This window comes from Trachymyrmex cornetzi, unplaced genomic scaffold, assembly GCF_001594075.2.
Source record: "Trachymyrmex cornetzi isolate Tcor2-1 unplaced genomic scaffold, Tcor1.1 scaffold123, whole genome shotgun sequence".
Lineage (NCBI taxonomy): Eukaryota > Metazoa > Arthropoda > Insecta > Hymenoptera > Formicidae > Trachymyrmex > Trachymyrmex cornetzi.
The window spans coordinates 493,110-514,719 of record NW_017295795.1 but is presented as its reverse complement, the minus strand read 5'-3'; the positions used below and the strand labels follow the sequence as shown (position 1 = coordinate 514,719).

Sequence of the window (21,610 nt, the reverse complement as noted above, 5' to 3'; positions counted from 1 at the left end):
TTCGACTGTGATTGGTCAATTTCTTACTCTTACTTCTTACTCCGTGTATTGTAGACGGGCCTTTACACGACACGCTTTACGACGAAGTTATAACATCGATGTTATGAAACTGGCCAATCACAGCTGTTCCTCTGAAGAATGGAATGACTGTGATTGGTCAGTTTCATAACATCGATGTTATAACTTCAGCGTAAAGCGTGCCGTGTAAACGTAGTTTATGACTACGTTCAACAGAGAAAGCAGCTTTGCAACTGTTGTAAAATTCTTCAATATGATTGGTCTTGTTCTTATGTCTCCGGCACACCAACGCGATGTTCGTCGCGCGCGACACGCGATATCCAATGAGTGTACAGCTTTACCGATGTTCTCATTCTAAATGTATACTCTCATTGGATATCGCGTGTCGCTCGCGACGAACATCGCGCTGGTGTGCCGGGGCCATTAGTTCCTCATTGGATCTAAATGTATAAACCAATCATATTCAAGAATTTTACGACAGTTGCAAAGCTGCTTTTTCTGCTGAACGCAGCCTATGGTCGCGTTCAGCAGACTCAACTGTTGTGGAGCGGATCCGTGAGCGCTCGCTGCTATTGGTGTATTCTTCTAGATCATCCAATAGCAGCGAGCGCTCGGATCCGCTCCACAACAATTTAGTCTGCTGAACGCGGCCAATCATTACAGTGATGAGTGAAGCGCAGAATTTGGCGGTATATTCGAGAAACTCATATAATCTATCGGTATTGCAGAACATTCGTGATTAACAAGTTCTCATGAAAGTTAAAGTTATGAGAAAAACATATTTTGCAAGAAGTAAATAAAGTAAAAATAAGTCGCAAGTTTCAATGTTTAAATTTAGGAGCTAAATTGATGATATTAGGCAAACATATAATAGAGACTCTTTAATAAGAGTCGCGACACTTTTTTACATATCAAAGTATAATCGATTACATGTTTTGATCGTGTGTGTGAAATTTACAGAACTGGTAAATTTATTAGATAAATTTATTATAGGTACTAATAAAATTATAAATATTCCAATATAAACTTGTTTACTTTTATTTAATTTTAACTTTATTTGAAGATACACGATAAAAAAAAACTTTAAATTTTTTAAATAATTTTGTATAAGAAAAAAGGTATTATAAACTAAACAATTTTTCTCACATGTATTATTTCGACATGTAATATAAAGAAATTGATTTGTTAATGTCTTTAAAATATCTAATTTTAATTATATTGTTGAAATTTAAAAGTAATATATGAATATTATATATAGGTATACAAATATAAGGCGGGAGTTTCTGAAACACAATCAGATCAATCAACGCATGACTTTCTCATGTCGTGACTTTTGTGTGTGAGAGGGTTTCTGTCTCTAACATATATAATAAGGACTCTCATATATAAAATAAATATATAACACAGCTGGATAAGATCATTTAATTTGGATCAAATATAAGCATCCAGCATAAGTTGCCATATTGATTTATAGATTCTGTGCATAATGGAAAAAAACATTAGGAACAAGAATTATTATTAAATATTAAAGAAATGAAAAAATTAGGAATAGAGACAGAATGTCTTATTCCTTATTTGTATGTTATATGCTTAAAATCTCTATTTCTACATTTAATTTTATTTCTTTAATATTTATTTATATTAAGGAATAGGAGATATGATATGACATAATATATACATGTAACTACATTAATACAATGCACTTACAGATCTTCGTAGCTTCATAAAAATATGAGTACAAAAGTCTCATTTCAAAATAATATTGCTTCTATGAGAAAAGTATAATTGAAATCCATTATATTATCTGCTAAATCAATATATATGATAAAATATATATGATAAATCAATAAGAAGCAGATAATTTTATTTATTATAATATAACTTTGTTATAACATTTTTATTATAAAATTTTTATGAATAAAATTATAAGATCCGGCTGTCACAGCTTCGTAAGAAATAAAATTTTATTTTAACTTTTTATTGTTATTTTCATATTTTGAAATTACTGCTGTGTTATATATTTTATCTGGAAACAGTGATTTTCGAGTAATTAGTGACACTTGTTTTATTCAATTCTGTCGACCCGTAATTTGAAAAAATTGCACTTTAAATTGAAATTGGCGCGAATTGATTGCAATGACCGGAGCGACATCTTCTGACTATCGCGTACATTTAGAAAAGTAACTAAAATGTGTGATTATTGCGATTATGGTTATGTTTTCCGAGTGCCTGTCGCCTGTCGCCTAGAAAGATTTGAGTTGATTTGGAGTGATCTGGAGTGATCCAAAGTTAAATTGCAGTGAATTCTTTCATCGTATCTCTGTAAATTATATTCCACGATGCAATTAAAAGTATGTAATATGTAGTACATAATCAAATAATTATTACATGTACAGAATAACCTAATTGCGAGTACACGGCCGTTGGAAATTGGCGGAGCTGCCGTGGCGGAGACAATTTGAGGTTATACGAGTTCAAGATGAAGAGATCGCATTCACGAAGAGACGAGGATGAGAACGAAGAACGTTCTCGTAAGCGGAGAGACCGCAAACATGACGACTCGAAAGAATTAAAGCATAACGGCGATCACAGGAGTTCCAGGCACCATGATGATCATAGGAGTTCCAGACGCAATGACGAGCACAGGAGTTCCAAGCGGGACGACAGCTGTCGCGGTTCCAAACGCGATGACGATCATCGGAGCTCCCGGCGCGACGATCACAGAGATCGTAGGTACAACGACGATCGTGGAGATCTCAGGAACAGTGAAGAAGAAACAGGTGGGAAGCGGAATTCGCCGCGAGAGGAGATTGGCAACAGGTACTACGGAGAACCCGATAAAGTGCGGGAGAATCCGGACGATGCTAAGCAGAAGCGGACAGTAGATCTTCTGACCTCGAGGACGGGAGGCGCGTACATCCCACCTGCCAAATTGCGTATGCTCCAAGCGGAGATCACTGACAAGTCAGGAGCTGCTTACCAACGTATTGCCTGGGAAGCGTTGAAAAAATCTATTCACGGATACATCAATAAAGTAAACACCAGCAACATTGGAATCATAACGCGGGAGCTGCTGCGCGAGAACATCGTCCGAGGTAGAGGTCTGTTGGCACGGTCTATTATTCAGGCACAAGCTGCGTCTCCAACATTCACTCCAGTTTACGCGGCACTGACATCTATAATCAATTCCAAGTTTCCTAACATAGGCGAGCTAGTGCTGAAGCGGCTTGTTCTGCAATTCAAACGTGGATTCAAAAGGAACGATAAACCTTTGTGCATTTCTTCAGGAACTTTTATAGCGCATTTGGTTAACCAGCGTGTGGCTTATGAGATTATCGCTTTGGAAATCTTGACTCTATTGCTAGAAACGCCAACCGACGATTCCGTCGAAGTGGCCATAGCGTTTTTGAAGGAATGTGGTATGAAACTGACAGAGGTTTCGCGAAGAGGTATCGAGGCTATCTTTGAAATGCTGAGAAATATACTGCACGAGGGACAATTGGATAAGCGAGTCCAGTATATGATAGAAGTTATGTTCCAGATCAGGAAGGATGGATTTAAGGATCACGAGGCTGTACCCGAAGAACTGGATCTCGTGGAGGAAGAACATCAAATCACCCATTTGATAAGATTGGACGACGAGATGGAAGCGCAAGATATATTAAACGTGTTCAAGTTTGACACCGACTATCTTGCCTCCGAAGAGAAGTACAAGCAGTTATGTAAAGAAATTCTTGGCTCTGACGTCAGTGATTCAGAAGGCGACGACGAAGATGGAGAAGAGGAAAGCTCGGACAACGACAGCAGCACGGAACAGACCGAGGGAAAAGAAGGAGTGATTCTCGATAATACGGAAACAAATCTGACCGCACTTCGACGGACTATATATCTGACTATACACTCTTCGCTCGATTTCGAGGAGTGTGCGCATAAATTGATGAAAATGCAACTGAAACCTGGACAGGAGATCGAGCTGTGTCATATGTTTTTGGACTGTTGCGCGGAAATGCGGACGTACGAGAAGTTCTTCGGCCTCCTGGCCGGTCGGTTTTGCGCCATTAATAAAATATATGTGACGCCGTTCGAGCAAATTTTCAAAGACTCTTACCATACGATACACCGCCTCGACACAAACAAGTTGCGAAACGTATCGAAATTCTTCGCGCATTTACTGTTTACAGATTCCATATCATGGAGCGTACTTTCGTGCATAAAACTGAACGAAGAAGACACCACGAGTTCCAACAGAATATTTATCAAGATCTTATTTCAGGAGCTCTCCGAGTACATGGGTCTGGCAAAGCTGAACGAACGGGTTAAGGATGTAACGTTGCAGGAGGTGTTTGAAGGACTGTTCCCCAGAGATGATCCCAAGAACACGCGTTTCGCGATCAACTTCTTTACATCGATCGGCTTGGGTGGTTTGACAGACGATTTGAGAGAACATTTAAAGTCCCATCCGAAGCCAGTTGCTGTGCCGGCATTAATTACCAAGGAAGAAGAACCTTCGAGCTCTGACGAGTCTAGCAGTTCGTCATCCAGTTCCAGCCCGTCTAGTTCGACGACAACCGATTCTTCATCATCGTCAGAGGATGAAGTTCCGACGAAGAAGAAGAAAAAGAAAGTGCTGCATAAACGAAAAGAAAATAAATCGAAATCGAGAGACAAGAAGGAAGAGAAAACTAAGAAAGTGCCCAGCAAGAAGAAGAAAGGCAAGACGTCGAAAAAGGACAAATAAAACAGAAATAGAAATTAAGTAATACAAAAATAATAGACTTTTTTATAAGTTATAGTGTATGATAAAGCTATTCTGTACAAATTATATTCTAGAATTTACATTTGTGACTAAGTTTTTAAAATTCTCCGAGCGAGCAGGAATAATAAATGGAGATACAATATTTATTCTACTTTGCATACTATTTATTATTCGATAAGTATGTTAAAATCATGGATCCGTATTCGTCTTTTTTAACAACTTAATTACTTGATAAAGCTATTTCTGTCGTCTTATCACTTAATTATATTCTATGTTTTAACATTTCCAGAAAACGACGAAGAACGCCTCTGTTTCTATTTTAATATTCTCGGAATTTAGTTAATGATCTTTCCCATTTTCACAAGTCGTTAAGAACGGAGTGGGCTGCTCCCCGGAAGATAGGAACGCGTCATCGTTATCGTCAACACCGGAGCCTCGTGCCGTCCCTGACAATGAACACAAGATGGCAACGATAGCAAAGAGCGCGCACGCCGCGGCCGCGCCTCCACGTCGTCGCTTGTGGATGCGTGTGCAGCATGCCGCCGCCGTCAGCCGTGTGATTGTGTGCGTAACGCGCGGGGAGGTACGCAGGCTATTTTGACGGGAAGGTCACATGACTAGACGGCTGTCGGCGTCCGATTCACACAGACGCGTGCCGCCGACCGCGCGTCGTAACCGAGCTATGCGCATTGCGGCCTACGTCGCGCATTGCACGTGTGTATGGATTGGTACACACCGTACACACTACACACGCGTATGACGCGCACACACCTGCTCTCCTCGGCCGACGCGACGCGGCGAGGGGACCGCAGGGATGTGTGGCCAGGACCGTGAGATGAACGGAGACAAGAGAAATTCGTATATCGTTGGTCCCTTGATAAAAGAGTAAAACACTATTCTTCCATAATTTTGTCTCTGCTTTCTCTTACTGTATATCATATTTTTAGATGTCAGTACGTCGTGGCTTCGATGAAAAACTCCTTGGTTTATTGTATCCTGAAAGTTTGTACATCATTCTTATCTGCTCACTGTTCCTACATCCTTGTCCTGGACCTGGACTGAACGGAGTCTGAAAGACAATAAATCACAATACTATATTGTCCCCTGTGCTCCGCGAGCAGACTTCTTCCTTCTAAATACCAGATTCACAAGTTATAGCTGTAGAAACAAAGCATAAGGAGTTACAACGTTTGCAGGAACCAAGATGCAACTAAGATTGCAAGGAATTCCGGTAATTCGAAAATAGAATAGAATAATACGAGCATTTTCCATGGATTCTGCATGACAATTAACATAGTGACATGAGACTGTTGGTTTCTTGCTCCAGCACTGTTCGCGACAGGCGCGGTGGTGCGCAGTAGGTGGCCGGTTGTCGCGGGAAGGGGGAAGAAAGGGAGGAGTGGCCGACGTCGTCGTCGTCGTCGCGGCGGCGGCGGCGACGGCCGCGATGCTCGTAGAGGGGAACGAGACAGGCATGCGGAGTTTACGGTGATTCTTTACCACCGAGCGGACGCGTGCGCGCGACCGAGCGGAGCTCGCGGCACGCACACCGAGGCATGCGTGCAGAAACGCGCGCGTGCACGTACCGGGTGACTGAAAACTCAGCGTTTTTCATTGACAGAACTAGTGCGCTTTAAAATAGTTGTACACAAATCGTCATACATAAAGATGTACGTTTAATAAAAACATAGAAACGAATTAAACCGCGAAATATTCAATACATTTTATTGTGCTATTTGATAAAATACACATTGGGCATTTTGTCAATTGAGATATCCCATTTTTAGATTAGAATTATTTAGATTAGATTTAGATTAGAATAGAGAGTATACGACAGCTTTAATATGCACTGAGTGCGCACTAGTTCTGCCAATGAAAAACGTTTTAGACGTAGGATTATAAAGGGACCACGAGGATTTAAAAACGAAAAGGAACTCGGAGAGAATTCTTTTCTCGTAAGCAATCGGAGATGAACTATATTTTCATATATCACAGATCTCTAAGGGACGTTCAGACAATATTTCTATGTCCTTTGTTTTAAAGCCGAAAAAGAGGCAGAGACAAAGAGAGTTTTAAGCCTTGCTTAAAATCAAAGTAATGTTGGTACAATCGGACTTAAGACATTTAACTTTGATTGCGTTTATCAGAAAAAATAGCTTTACAACAATCGCAAGATTCTTTAAAATAAAAATAGTTTTTATATGGCTTTACAAGAATAAATTAAATAAAAGTAAAATGTTCATATGAGTCTCCGCTGTCGCTGGTGGATAAATATCTAATATTTATAAGACAATAAGATTCTTTAATATAATTGATTGTTCACTAGATCTGAGTGTAAACATAAAGTTATTATATAATGAAGATTCCTATGACAGTTGCAAAGCAGCTTCTATGCTAAATGCAGAAAGCTGTTGAATCAAAAATATGCAAAGAAATTGGAAAAGAGGTATCATGTTGTAGGTAAACACTATAGTGGATAAAGTCCTTATATTTTCTCGCCACGCGGTACATTGAGCCGGTTGAAAACCCACACTGAGAAAGCGCGACGACGTACACGTGTACGCGTGCGTGCGTACGCACACAGACGGGAAGCGAGAGAGAGTGTACGTTTGTTCTGTGCATATGTGTGCATGAGAGGAGACAGTCTCGCTCTCTCAAGGGCTCCGCCGTCTCCGACTCTCGCCTCGTGTTTACGCGGTCGCGCGCGCATGTGTACAGACTACAGGCGCGGACATCGCCAGGGAGAGACAGACAGACAGACAGAGAGAGAGAAGGAGGAAGAGCAAAAAAGCGAGAAGGAGAAGGACCCCTCCGCTCGCGCGTGAGGGCAAAAAAGACTTCGCGGAGCGGGAGCGAGAGAGAGAGGAACGAGGAGACGGAGCATCTACACGATCGTCGTCCACGAAAGCGCGGCGGGCGAGGAGGTGCGTGCGTGAAAAAAAACGTACGTATATACCGCTGAGTCTGCCGTTGTCTCGTTAGCGTCTGAAACGCATAGAACGAGAGAAACAGAGAGTGTGGTGGGAGTGAGAGGGAAAGACAGAAAAATATTCGCGTCGCAGCTCATGCGTGCGCTCTCGCATCAACGGATGGTCCATCGGTGTTTCCACGTCGCTCGGGATTGGAATCATCGTTGCAATCAGCCTCTCTCGTGGCGCGGTAAGAAATATGCGTGCTCCGGTCGCTGCGAGTGACCGCTATCCGTCGTCGTCTTGTTCACGATCATACGGTGCGTGCTCCGCCACCGCCGCCGCCGTCGCCACCACCGCCATCGCCACCACCACCACCACCACCACCACCACCGCCGTCGCTGTCGCCGTCGTCGTCGCCGCCGCCGCCGTCAGCAAAATCGATACGCCATTGCGTCGCGACGTACCGACGAGTAAATCGCTCGTCTGACGATGCCAGCCATGCTGGTGGTCGTGCTCCAGTGATGCGATAATATTTTCGCCGGACGTATCATCGCCGACATCCTCGTTGTTGTTGGCGCGCGCGGCGGCGCGGCGTCCCGATAGCGATCGTCGGCGACGCCAGTAGCGACAGCGACGACGACCAGGAGGAGGAGGAGGAGGAGGAGGAGGAGGAAGAGAAGAACGAGGTGGAGGAGGAAGCTCGCGTTGGCGCGCTCGGCGGGGAACGTCGTCGACGAGGACGCGGACGCTGATAACATGCACTGTCCGCGACACCAGTGCTCCGTGCTCGATTGACGGACCGAGAGAGATGATAAATAGAAAAAACGCTCGCGTGTACAGTGACGATACTTGGACGTGAAAAATAAATAGACAGCGCATACTTATATATATATGTGTGTGTGTGTGTGTGTGTGTGTATATATAAATCATGTGCCATTTCTCGTTGTCCGTAGATTGCGTTCGATAAGACTAAGGTAAGACTCGGCTATGGATCGTTGGCCCGTCGTGTATCCGTGTGCTGCTTTCGTCGCGCATCGACTTTGCGGCTGCGAGAGAACGTCGCGTTGAAAACCGCCGTCGCCGCCGTAGGAGGAGACGGTGGTGGTAGAGAAGAAGAAGAAGAAGAAGAAGAAGAAGAAGAAGAAGAAGAAGAAGAAGAAGAAAAAGAAAAAGAAGAAGACGACAAGGTGAAGGAAGAAGAGGGCAGTAGCAGAGAAAACAAGAGGGGAGTTCGCGACAGAATCGGAGGGAACTCGCTCGCGGAGGCCAGAGAGGAGGCTCTCTCGTTCGTTCGTTCGGAGGACGGCGCTCGCTGCGTACGATCTCTGCGAAAGCACGCGCGAGGAAGAAGGGGAGAGAGAGAGGATCGCAGACAAAGAGGACGACGAGCGACAGCGGCTTTATCATGTTGTACGTGGAAGTGGTGGCAACGCGGGATCGCGGGTCGCGGCGGTAGTCGCATCGTTGTCTTCATCGGCGACGCGTAATGCAGCGGCGGGAGGGGCGAACATAGGGAGGAAGGAAGGACGCGCGAACGGGTTATACGCGTGTAACTCGGCCTCTCGTCACTCGTGCCGGACGAGAGCGGAGCGAGAGAGAGTGCGTGTGTGCGAGAAAGAGAGAGAAGAGCGACCGAGGAAGGCCTCGTAGAGCGCGGGTTAGAAAACCCCGTTCCGAGAGGATGGACTCGTGTCTGTTTCACGATACAACACACGAGGAATGCAGTGGAGGCCGCGCTACCACGATGACGACGACGACGACGACGACGACGATGACGACGGCGACGACGACGGCGACGACGGCGACGACGACGACGACGACGACGACGACGACGACGACGACGACGCGCTGGGCCCGAGTAACATGGAAGTGGAATCGCGAGGAAACCGAGTTGTCGCGTCAGTTGTGCTAGTGCTCGGTCCCGCTGCTCCGTCATTCGCGACATAAATAAACTCGTGGACGGTCAAAGTATAATATATTGTATACATCAGTTACATGTATATAAAGCGATATTGAGTGCACTGAGATTCACCGCTGTTCAACGTTGGAGTGCATACGTTGGAGTGGCGGTGATTGCGCTTGTACTCCGAACCTTGCTTGTCTTTTTTCCTCTGGGGGGCACGCTTGTTGAATACGCGTGCACAATGGAGACACTATTGCCAGGCAGCACCGCCGCTGGCCAATCGTACAGTCCGCAGTTGAAGACCGTCCTCAAGACCTATCAGCTGTCAGCTATCAAAAGCCTACAGGGTCCCAGCTCGGCTCTGCTGGGCATGGATTGTAAAGCCCTGCTGCACGAGCAACAGTCGTGCTTCTCGCCACCCGCTGTCAGTCGTCCGGCAGCCAACTGTGGCCTGGAATCGCCCGTGGAATCGCAACCGTTAAAGGACGTAGTCGAGAAAGAAATTCGTGAGGCGTCTGGACGCACGTTGACGCCCGTCCCTAAGGCACCCCGCTCGTTGGAGGACTCGGACGAGGATCGTCCCGCGGTGGTGGATCGTCCGAAGGTCGTGTGCGAGAAGCGCGAGCTCGAGTTTCAGATACCGATACTCACGGCACCTGATCAGAGCTGCTCCGAGAGATGCGAAACGATCCTCGAGGGCGAGAGGATCTCGTGCTTCGTAGTGGGCGGCGAGAGAAGATTATGCCTGCCGCAGATACTGAACACGGTGCTGCAGGACTTCTCCTTGCAGCAAATCAATCAGGTGTGCGACGAGCTGCAGATTTACTGTTCACGCTGCACCCGGGATCAGCTCGAAGAGCTCAAGCATTCCGGCATCCTGCCGCGCAACGCGCCGTCCTGTGGTCTTATCACCCAGACCGATGCCGAAAGGCTCGTCAGTGCTTTGCTCTTACGGACAGAGTCCTGCGATCCTTCCCAGATCGGTCCAGTACAGAACTGTCTTGATAAGAAACCGTGTAAAAACGAGGAGGAGGAAGAGGCAATTGTTAAGTTTAAAGTGTATCACGAATGTTTTGGCAAGTGCAAGGGTATCTTCGATGCAAAACTGTTTGAGACGGACGATTCAGGGTGCATTGAGTGTCTGGAGTGTGGCTACCAATTCTCTCCTCAACGCTTTGTGAGACACGCTCACAGATCTCTGGAGAATCGCACCTGCCACTGGGGTTTCGATTCCGCCAACTGGCGGTCGTATCTTTTGCTCTCTCGTGATCAGCAACACTACAACAAATCGCTTATCCTTTTTCGGGAGCTAAAAGAGAGGCATCTTGTGCTAAATTCCAAGCGAAAGTTAGAGGTATCGTCACTTAAGTTTTGTCTTTAAAAATAAGAATATAATTTTAACGTTAAAAATGTGTATATTAAAATAGTATATAAAATTAAGTCTAACGTTACTTGATCTTAATATATCTAAAAAAGTATACAAGTCCAAATATTTGTTTTAGCTGAGACATGAGCACGAGAGATTGGTTAAACGCACAAAGAAGGAAATAGGAAAGGACGATTGCGCTGGAATCTACAATGGCAATGGACTGGCGATGTACCATCCTGTATCCCAAATTGCCACTGATTCGTACTTGCAGATGCAATGGGCGGTTTTCGAGCTCGCTGCCAGAGGTGCAGCCTTTCAGCCTTGGAATGCTACGGGCAATTGCAAGCACAGGGACAAGTAAGTATTGTTTACGTATATTTTGTCAAAGTCATCGCACAGAGGCGACAGTTGAGATGAGGATCGCCTTTGCCAACAGTTCATCGTTGGTGCCTGCATATCTGAGTCGAGGTCCACCTGTACTGCAACATCCGGAGCGAGTCATTCCGCTTTCGGAGTGTGAGCGTTTCGAGCCGCATTTCCAACCTAATGTAGCGCTGGCGCCTATACCGGCACCCGCACAGATTGGTCAGATACCGCCACCTTCGTCTGTTCATCAGCAACGACGGCATCATCGAGCAGATCACGAGCATCGCCGTCACAGTCACCACTCCTCGAGTCCCACGTGTGAGAAACAGGAGCTGTTATCCATCAACGTTAAAACGGAGAAAACGTCGCCGAGTCAAGCGCCGGCGATCGATTCTTATCCTTTGTACTACGTTTCCGAGGAAAATCAGAAGGAGGCGGCGCCGCCGCCAAAAGAAAAGAAGGAGAAGGAAGGTGAGGAAGAGGAGAGCAGTGCAGCGGTGACGTCATCCACCGTGAGCGTGGAACCTACACCACTGGCGACCTTTTCTGAAGTCGGTACCTCCTCGCCGTCGGAAAGCGATTCCGACACGGACGGCACCGCGGCGACGGATCTCGAGGAGCGGCTGAGGGCCTTGGACGTGCCACAGGACGTGATAGAGCTGGCGCGTCGCGTGGCGTTGGAGAATGCGCAGTTGCGACGTCATCGACGATCAGACGCTCGCGAAATCACCAAGTTACGCAGTCAGTTGCACATGCAGAAATTACAACAACAGCAGCAGTCCCCCGTCGTCGGCGCCAACGATGATGAGAGTGATGATCAGGACAAGAAAGAGGACGCAACGGCAATAACGGCGACGGCACCGCGTTCTAGTGCAGCTGACAGTACCGAGGGTGACAACGAGGAGACCGACGCTACGAGTTTACCATCGAACAATAAAGAGTCTGAGCCCGTCACCGTGCTGACGACTAATAACGAGTCAGATCAGTGATTAGGATAACGCGGAAGTTATTTAACACACACACACTCACAACTGCTCAGCGATTACCGCGACGACGCTCATCCGTTGGCCGAATAAGCGTGCACTGAGTTTAGTACGTTAGGTACATATATACATATATACATATATTTACGATTCTAAACTAAACGATAAACTGTCTAGATTTATGTGATACGCGACAAGCCTTTAAACGTTATCGCAGATAATTCGGAGTTTTTACTAGATAAGTAAAACACGTGCTGCATCCAACTCAAAACATCGGGTTGATAGAGTCCTCGCGTTTCATACTCGTGTCTCGCGAAATTCGAACCGACCGACCGATCACTGTCAGCGAAGATAGCTTGCCTTCCATGTTTATCGATAGCTACGCGCGATACGTCCACTTACTATCTGCATTTTAGCGTTCCGCGGATAACGGAAAATAATAACACGTCTTTTTCCGAAATGAATTTCGGCTTTTTGAGTCTATGAAGTCGCGAAGACAAACGTGTTGCTCCGTTAACAATTCGTCTCCCAGGCGGTGTTACCGGATTTCGAAAGAGTGATACTCCCGGTGGGAGATGTGGCAAACCGATGCCACGAGTTGGACAGCCACGTCAAGTATACTTATGTATCGATCGATTTTTTTATTAAAATCGAATGTAGATATTGTATTATATCGACAGAAGGGTGTAGATTTAATGAATTATACCACGCCAATAAAACGATTATATCTAATGGGTATTACGATGAGACACATTTCGTATATATTAAATATATACGAGGCGTAAAGCAAGATTTTTACTATATAATTTTGATCCTTGAATATATGAGTAATAAGAAAGAATGCATAAGCGTGTGAGAGATAGAAAGCGACTTCTAGTGCGAATGAATTTAGATTGCTTCCCATTCACATCTTGGTAGTCATGCTCGCATAATGTAAATACATTGTGGCATCATAGGTGTATGTTTATAATTAATTACAGTATCATGACGAAATAATTGCTAAAGTACAAAAAACCTAGGTGCTATATTGTTATTCTAGGTATGCTGTAAGCATAAACCTGGATGTGTTCCAGCAGCTCGTATTACATTGTAATGCCCAGAACGTTATATACACGTTCCAAAAAACCGAATCGCTACGACTAAAATCTTGTGATTAACGCGTATAAGTGGGATCTGCTTTTTTATTTAATGAAAAAGCTCGGTCCAAGCCTAATCACGTCAATAAAAAAGGGGGGAAGAAAAAAAATTTGCGTTCTTAAAAATTATTTATTTGGTACATAAACAGTAGGACCATAATTCGAATCAGTTGTTGATAATAACGTATTCGATTTCTTAAATTTTCGATCGTTTACGTGATTATCGAATCGTTTTATTTATTGATGACATAAAAGAAGTGATTTCTACATAATAGATTACTTATGGATCGTCAACAATTCACAAGTATAGTCATGTTGTTTTCTTTTTTTTTTCAAAATTCTAAATATTTTTGTAAAAATGTATATGCTTCTTTTTCGAAATCGTATCTAAAAATGTAACGAGAATTTTATTGATCGAACCGTACGTGTAGACACGTACTGTATATAATTTCTGTTGAATACAATGTTTTGTTATTAATATATGATATTTTTTTTACGAAGATTCGCAGCTGGGGAACTCTACTGTGTGTGAGAGAGAGAGAGAGAGAGAGAGAGAGAGAGAGAGAGAGAGAGAGAATGGGAGATATACAGAAAATGTTGGTTGTTCTGAGAGCGTTTCCAGTTTTGTCAACATCGAAAAATTACCTAAAGAGAAAATATTTTAGGCGAAGGTAGGAAGACGTTATCAGCTTTAGCCGCGATTTCTGTGCATCTCTTAAATTTTTAGCAGAGACCGAGTGTTAAATTACATTAGACATAATTTGTCTATATTGCAGACTTTTCATTTCCATACAGATTCGAGTTGATTGTTGGGATTGACGGTACAGAAAAAAGAAAGAAAGCACAGATTATTTTTCCTGCATGAGAATACTCCATATATACGAGAATGTCCGTGTATCAAATTATTATACGCCACAATATAAAGGGAGAAATAGATTTTTTTAATATATTCATACAAGTATATATATATATACATATATATATATACATATATATTGAAGCATGATCAAGCAAGATATTATATGCACGTGTAAAGAGAATGTAGATACAGAAAAGAAATACATATATACGAGAGACATATACACGCAAGAGGGTAAGTTTTTATTACGAACTCTGTTGTCATTTATTACACTCGAAAAATGCATGATAGAAATGTTTTTATCTTTTACCCCTCACTTTTTGTTCTCTTTCACTATACTACCCTTTATTTCGACGTTTGAATATTTTTACGCCGAAATGTACATGACGGAGTTCCCAGTGACACATGATATAATAATCTTCGTTTTAAATTAGACTATCACTTGAATGTATTTGTAAAAGTGGATGCATACGAGCGAGCGATCAACGAAGATAAACTTTCTCTATTAAAGTTTCAAAGATGTTCATCATAGAGAATGCAAACAGAACGGTTTGTTAACGTTTGGCTTCGCGTTCGGACTGATTAAAGTAAGACGGCACATCAAAGAAGATTCTGAAGAAATTTATCCTCACATTTTCTCTGTTCGTTTGTTGTTCGTTCGCTCGGTCCATATCCACCTTAAAGATGTAATCTTGATTTTGTACTGACTGAAGTTTTTTTTTTCCGAAATGTGTACCTGCGTTACGTGTGCAAGAAATTGACACGGGAGATTGTATAATGGGCACGTCTGTGCCTAAACATCCCTGCGGTCAGCGATATGATAGTTACGACGACAACGTAAACTGTATACACTTGCATTATATTTCCATTGTGTAGCAAAACATGATGATTATTAAATATACATGATTGTGTATCGAAAATATACACGCGTATATATACACATGCCGAGACTGCTTCGAAGATCTCTTATCGTACATACACTTGTCTTTTCTCTTTATCTCTTTTCCTCTTGTTTTTTAAATATAGCTACAGTGCCAGTAATTCTTGCATGGACGCAGGTAGAAATTGACATTTCCACGCTCATATAGAAAAGAGAAAGAGAGAAAGAAAAGAAAATGAACTTACCGCGCGGATACTCGATTTCGGTGTATTTGGATGAAGTAAATGTTAGATTTTCAAAGCAATCTGTTTTAATATGAAGCTGAACGGTGTATGAGGTAATCGACGATGTAGAATAGAATACATTCATTATAATATACATATATAAATATATGCCCTGTGTAACATTCGGTCAATATACATAAGATACGTTACATTGTGTGTAATGTTACAATAAGGTAAGAGCATCCCACCTAAGGTATAAAAGAATGTAATAGTCTATGTTTTTCATACACGTACATACATACATACACACACTCAGTTTATCGTAGAGTTACCTAGGCGTAAAAAAAAGTAAAAGATAATTCGTAATACCTAAATAATTATATAATACAGCTCGGTTTCAAGTCAGTGTGTAAACAAAAAGGGGAAAAAGACGAATTTCAGTTTCGACGAATCGTGTAAACTGCCATGACTTAAAAAAAAAATGTATTTCACTTTTACAGGGACGATGTATTTTCATTTTTTCGTGACGGAAATATATTAACAAATTACTAAAAAGAATGGAGAGTACATATGATGCCCGATTCCACCACGGAGAAGGGAAGGCAGAGGATATATTAATTAATTGGATCACGTCATGCGTGCGATAGTCGAGAAGTTGTGTCCGTGCTTGTATAATATAATTATGACACACACAAACACGCACGTTCGTGTTTCGTGTGTGTCGAAACACTGCTGACGCCCGTTGAACCAGGCAGCTCGCTGCCGGGTGCAGACGTCGGAAGTGATTTTTATCGTGCGCTTCGCTAATATTATCTCTGTTGTTATTATATGTTTAGTCTGACTTTTCGAAACACGAATTGTAAATGCTAGGCTGATACGACCTACACGTGTGCGTGCGTTGTGCGTACTTCGCTGATACCCAAGACAATATCATGTGCGAAATGTGGACATAAGACGTCTTGAAGACGTCTTAAAGATTGTTTCAAGACATCATATTATAAAAGACGTCTTAAAGCAATTTTTAAAACGTCTTTAAAACATATTTTATCTTCACATTTTAGACTTATAACGTTGTCTGGGTATCTATCTCGCTGGATAGTTTTTCGATTATTAGAAAAACTTTATCTCTCCCGAATACATTCGTCGAAATCGCACGGATTTTCGTCCAATCTGAGCGCCGATGACGCACGTGTTATCAGTGATATCATTATCGTCGAATGTAACGGCATGTACATGTGCACCCGCGCCCGACGTATGTATGTACGACGTATGTATATACATACATACATGTCTGTGTCGTTCTATTTTTGTCTTATTGGCGAAAACAAGAGAATCATAAAGGCGAGATCGCGCGCATCCCGTTCGATATACAGAAAACGTGTGCACGCACACGCGTACGCGCACGCCGAGGAGGAAAATAAGCTATTTGAATAGATGATAAGGCGTATATAAGCGTTTATGCGATAACAAAATAAACGGGCTGATGCGGATATCGTTGTGTAGCATGAAGACGAGGACTTTGCTCCGCGACGCGCCGCCGCGGCCGTATCTAAACTGCAACTTAGCGGAAATTCCAATAGCGATCGACAAATAGTGACCTATAATCGGCGATATAATCTGTAATGTCGCGTAATGCGCGACGACCCGAAATCTCTGCATTCTGCGTTCAGCTCGAAAAGTAATCCCATATCTGCGCGAGCTGATTACAATTACCCAGACTTCACAAATGTCCGAGAGACGCTGCTGCGGGAACGTCCTCTCGAAAGATTTTTTCAAATGTTACTTAGATATTCTCCGAACGTTTTTGAATCTTTGAGACAGCGTTCAAGCATTTCCTGGACGTCTCAAATTTTTTAAGGCGTCGTTTAGATTTAGGTGTCCTAAATTTTTTAGATATCGTTTAGATACCGTCTTTCGGGTGTTTAAAAATTTTCGGCGCCTTTTAGACATCTTTTAGATATTCTTTATTAGAGAAACGTCCTAAATTTTGGAGACGTTAATTAGACACTGTAGACATTCGAAATTTTTGATGTTATTTAGCCATCTTTTTATGACGTCGTCTAGACAATTTTTGTGTCGTTTGGGTACGAGACACTATTGTTTGATATTGTTATCGGGAATTTATTTAATGATAGAAATAGCGAAAATTATTTAATAATGCGTTGAGAACGCGTCGCGCGAGCTCCAAGAGGAGAGAAGGAAAGCTAACAAGATCTTTTTGTATATGCAATATAATTTATTTTCTCTATATATATATATATGTGTGTAATATATAATTATATATACATATATATAAATTCATATGTAATATATATAGTTATATATTATATGTAACCATAATATATATTATATATATAAATATTATATATAATTCATATATAATTTTATATATATATATATATATATATGCTTTTATTTATTTCGTCGATCCGCAAAGAACTATGTCGAGCATTAGAGTAAAAAAATATCTCGCGACTGTGCGCTAGGATTTATAATTCTTAAGAACTCCAACGTGTCATTGAACTACACACAACAAAGTGCAATACGAAAGTACAAAGTCTGACCTCCTGTTCTCTCGAATTTTGTAAATCCCCTCCCACGGAGAGGGAGAGAGAAGAAGAAGAAGAAACGAAGAGAAATCGATCGATCGCTCCTCTTTAAGTGTTCTACTCCCTCGCGATTACAAGAATCGCGATGGCATCTACTAAATTAGCGACGATGAGCGCTCCAGCTCTCTTTCGCGGCTCATACGTGATCTTATCCACCGTGATCGTATCTGCACTGCGATAAATTTACCCCGATAATACAGTGGAACTCCATTTTATAAGAGCTCGGCCCGCTCGTTCTCGAAGTTTCATCTTCGCCGTGGATATGTAGTTGCGCTGTATTATTTAAAAAAATAGGGACGATTTTGTACCGAATCGATTTTGTACCTATTTCACAGCTATACATATTACACACTTTACACATTACACGCATACGACATACGTACACAGGGTGATCCTTAAGTAAAGAGATTTTAAAATACTTTAAGTGGTAATTTCTCACATTAATTCAAGATGAATGAAAACTTTATATGTCCGAAATGTTTTAGTTTAAAAGTTAAAGGGTGTCAAAGTTGTAAAGAAAAAAAAATTCGATATTATTTTGATGAAACATTGTGCATGTATCAAGGACATAAAAATAATTCAAGTGTTTTACGAAATTTTTCCTTCAATTTTAACACCTTGTTTATTTGAAACTGAACCGTTCCCTAACGACACAGACCTCCAGAGGACGTCCGTATGTCCTTTGAACATCCTAAGGATATCCTTAGGATGTATCTCTGATAAAGTGTGTTATTAGGGTTTTAGACGTATGAAGCTTTTGTCTGGAATTAAAGTGAGAAATGACTCCTTAAACTCTTTTAGAATACTTAAGGACCACCCTGTATACACATAAACACATAATACAAACAATCCTTCGTTAGAATCTCGCGATTTCTGTACGCCTGAAGCATACGAGTAGTATACATAGAAGCATTTCTACGGTCTCATATTAACCGAAGTTAACGTTAATGGTACCTAAGTAGTCGATCCGCAAATCTAATGACTAAATATTCGGCACAATTACGACATAACTGTACATATATATACGAATATTTTCCAGAAAGAGATGAAAAACCAAGTAATACCCGCAATTGTTAAGCATAAGTCAGAAGAGCTCTGTTATATAGGCAAGAACGAATATACCACCGTCGTTTATATTAATTGAATACAATAAAAGCAAGTTTCGAGCAAGATCTGCATACGTCTCACTCTGTCGTTTACCACATTCTCTCCGCATTACTGCACTTCAACGAAACTCGGATTTTTCTTATGTATCATATCACTTATATATGTATTATTTGATAGGACAGCGAATATTTTTTGTCATTAAACAAGAAACTTATTTGGAGGAAGATTATCTATTGTTTTCTATTTATTATATATGTTTAATTTTTTTTTATTATACATTTATACATTCTTTATTTAATTGTTATATTGAAATAAAGAAATGCTTTATATATTAGGTCTGTTTGCGTTACTTGAAATTCTTAAAAATTTTTGAACTTAAAATGAGATAGACATATATTTGAACATTGAAAAGAAAGAACGCGAAGATGCTGAGTGCACAAAAGTGCATGCAACATGAACAGACGTATGGCCTTAAAAAGGATGATTTTTATATCAAAATCATCTTTTCTATAAAATCCTTATTTGTCATTTGTATTATAATTATTTTATTTTGAATTATACGCTTTAAAGTATTTGTATTTATAAAAATTTTCTCTTTATTTATCCAATTAAGGAAGAAGTTAAGCAAGAGTTGAAAACACGTCAGACACATGGCTCTCGACAAAGATGTTGTTTCAGCTCCGTTGATAGAATGAAGAGAGCATAGGTACACGACGCAGGCGCGAGCATACAAGATCCTCTCGATGCCGTCCAAAAATCGTCGAAGCTATCAGGAAAACAGAAGGAGCTAGAAGATTACGAAAGGTAGCACGATTCAAATCTCCCGCCCTCTAGGGAATTATAATTCGGAAGAGGTAAAGTGAGCTACGAATTCGAATTTTGGGACTTAGGTTGGAGAACGTGGGGCGCGAAATTTGAATTGGATTTTGGTTCTGCTATCTCTCGTAACTTCCTCGCGCGATATAGTTTCCTGATAACTCCGATTTTTCAAAGCTCCAGAGCACTTCGGAGACACGTATCAACAATCTCCCTCGTCTAATTATCTTTTTGTTCTATTATTTATAAGAGAGAGAGAGAGAGAGAGAGAGAGAGAGAGAAGGTAAATTTACATAAATGAAGATATTTTAAATCATAATTAAAAATAAAAAGACATCAAGTTAGGTTTTTGGACAGCATTATTTACTGCTAATGCCTCGCTCATTGATTGCATATCTTCCGTTTTATATATTATTGCTGTATAGTCTTCATTTTTATTTGTTATGTATCAATAAAGTTATTATATTATTATTATTGCGTTATAACATGTCGTATATTTATCTGTTTACATGCTATACAAACATCGCTTTTTGGTTCTTCGAGTAAAAATCAAATTAAAGTAGTCCAGTCTACCAAAAAATATTATAGATGACGATTGTAGCGTCTCCTCGATGTGCTATAAATTTTCTTGATAGAAGAGTGTAGACTTGGCAGAATTTATGTGATAGAATTCTATTAGAAATACAACAAATCGTGTCGACGAAGTAAAGAAAATGAAGCAGCATGATTATATATTAACGGATTGATATTAACGGATTATATTAACAAATGCTGTCATGTTTACAAACTTCTGGGGTTCGATTATATATTTTAAAATGAAGTAAAAATGACAAAAGTAAACAAATTTTTATAATTTCATTCATCGATCGATACTTAATAAATTTGCTCGCTTTTGTAATTTTCATCCTGTTTCAAGATATATAATTGCCTCTTGTTCGCAAACTAACATTTAAAGGGAATATTGACTTTTTACTCCAATCTGCTATTATTTGTATCTGTTGACAGTTCGCTTACTGGACCTAACAAATATATGCCTGATTTTCGTATCAAAATATATGCAAATTGTATCAGAGAACAAAAGGAAGAAAGAGAAAATAAAAGAAAAACTTGTCGCAGTCATTCAGAAAAATATAAAGATAAGATTCTTTCTATAAAACAAATTATTTCCTTTTATTATCAGTTTATTTTTATTTTTGCTAATTACATATTAATTATTATTTTCTTGTATATATTTGCCTTTATTTTAATAACAATAACATGTGTTATATTTTTATTATTGCGACATCTTTAACTCGTTTATCTGATGCAAGTCTTCTCAGAAAGCACAGCATCGCAGTGATCTCGTCCGAATCACGAAAATTTAACGGGAACCACGTATCATCATCCCGTAGCGCTCTCTACCTGCTGTGTCCAAGATTAATTCACAATCGCGGCCACGGAGTCCTGGGCCCCCGAGGACCCGTGAGAATCCGACGGTGGATGAGAGGGAACGCGGAGAACGCGTCCGCTCGCCGTTGCGGGAGGTGTGTCTCGGTTCCATCGCGGTCGCGCGGCGGCCAGATTTCAACCCGAGACATTCTCTCTCCTCGGCACCGCATCCTTCCGCGTGAATCTCCTATCCTCTTGGTGTAACATATACATATACACTTTTATATATATATATATATATATA

General features: G+C 41.3%; 2 protein-coding genes across 2 annotated transcripts; both read left to right on the top strand.

Annotated features, from left to right (window-relative positions):
- The first annotated feature begins 2,264 nt into the window (after positions 1–2,264).
- ncm (pre-mRNA-splicing factor nucampholin) lies at positions 2,265–4,901 on the top strand. The gene is made up of 2 exons (XM_018521204.1): positions 2,265–2,340; positions 2,415–4,901. Exon 2 carries the CDS (start codon positions 2,498–2,500, stop codon positions 4,754–4,756), a length of 2,259 nt encoding a protein of 752 aa, XP_018376706.1. The 5' UTR covers positions 2,265–2,340; positions 2,415–2,497; the 3' UTR covers positions 4,757–4,901.
- Positions 4,902–9,818: 4,917 nt separating this feature from the next.
- Positions 9,819–13,602, top strand: LOC108769958 (ski oncogene). Its single transcript, XM_018521219.1, has 3 exons — positions 9,819–10,943; positions 11,092–11,315; positions 11,395–13,602. The coding sequence occupies exons 1-3, from the start codon at positions 9,831–9,833 to the stop codon at positions 12,311–12,313; spliced, it is 2,256 nt and encodes a 751-aa protein (XP_018376721.1). The 5' UTR covers positions 9,819–9,830; the 3' UTR covers positions 12,314–13,602.
- Positions 13,603–21,610: the final 8,008 nt, after the last annotated feature.

Excerpts from the sequence above, each read along its gene's own strand:
- ncm (XM_018521204.1), top strand. The coding sequence starts at position 2,498 with ATGAAGAGATCGCATTCACGAAGAGACGAGGATGAGAACGAAGAACGT.
- LOC108769958 (XM_018521219.1), top strand. The coding sequence starts at position 9,831 with ATGGAGACACTATTGCCAGGCAGCACCGCCGCTGGCCAATCGTACAGT. Across the intron at positions 10,944-11,091 it reads ATTCCAAGCGAAAGTTAGAG|CTGAGACATGAGCACGAGAG; the intron begins GTATCGTCACTT and ends TATTTGTTTTAG. Across the intron at positions 11,316-11,394 it reads AATTGCAAGCACAGGGACAA|TTCATCGTTGGTGCCTGCAT; the intron begins GTAAGTATTGTT and ends CTTTGCCAACAG.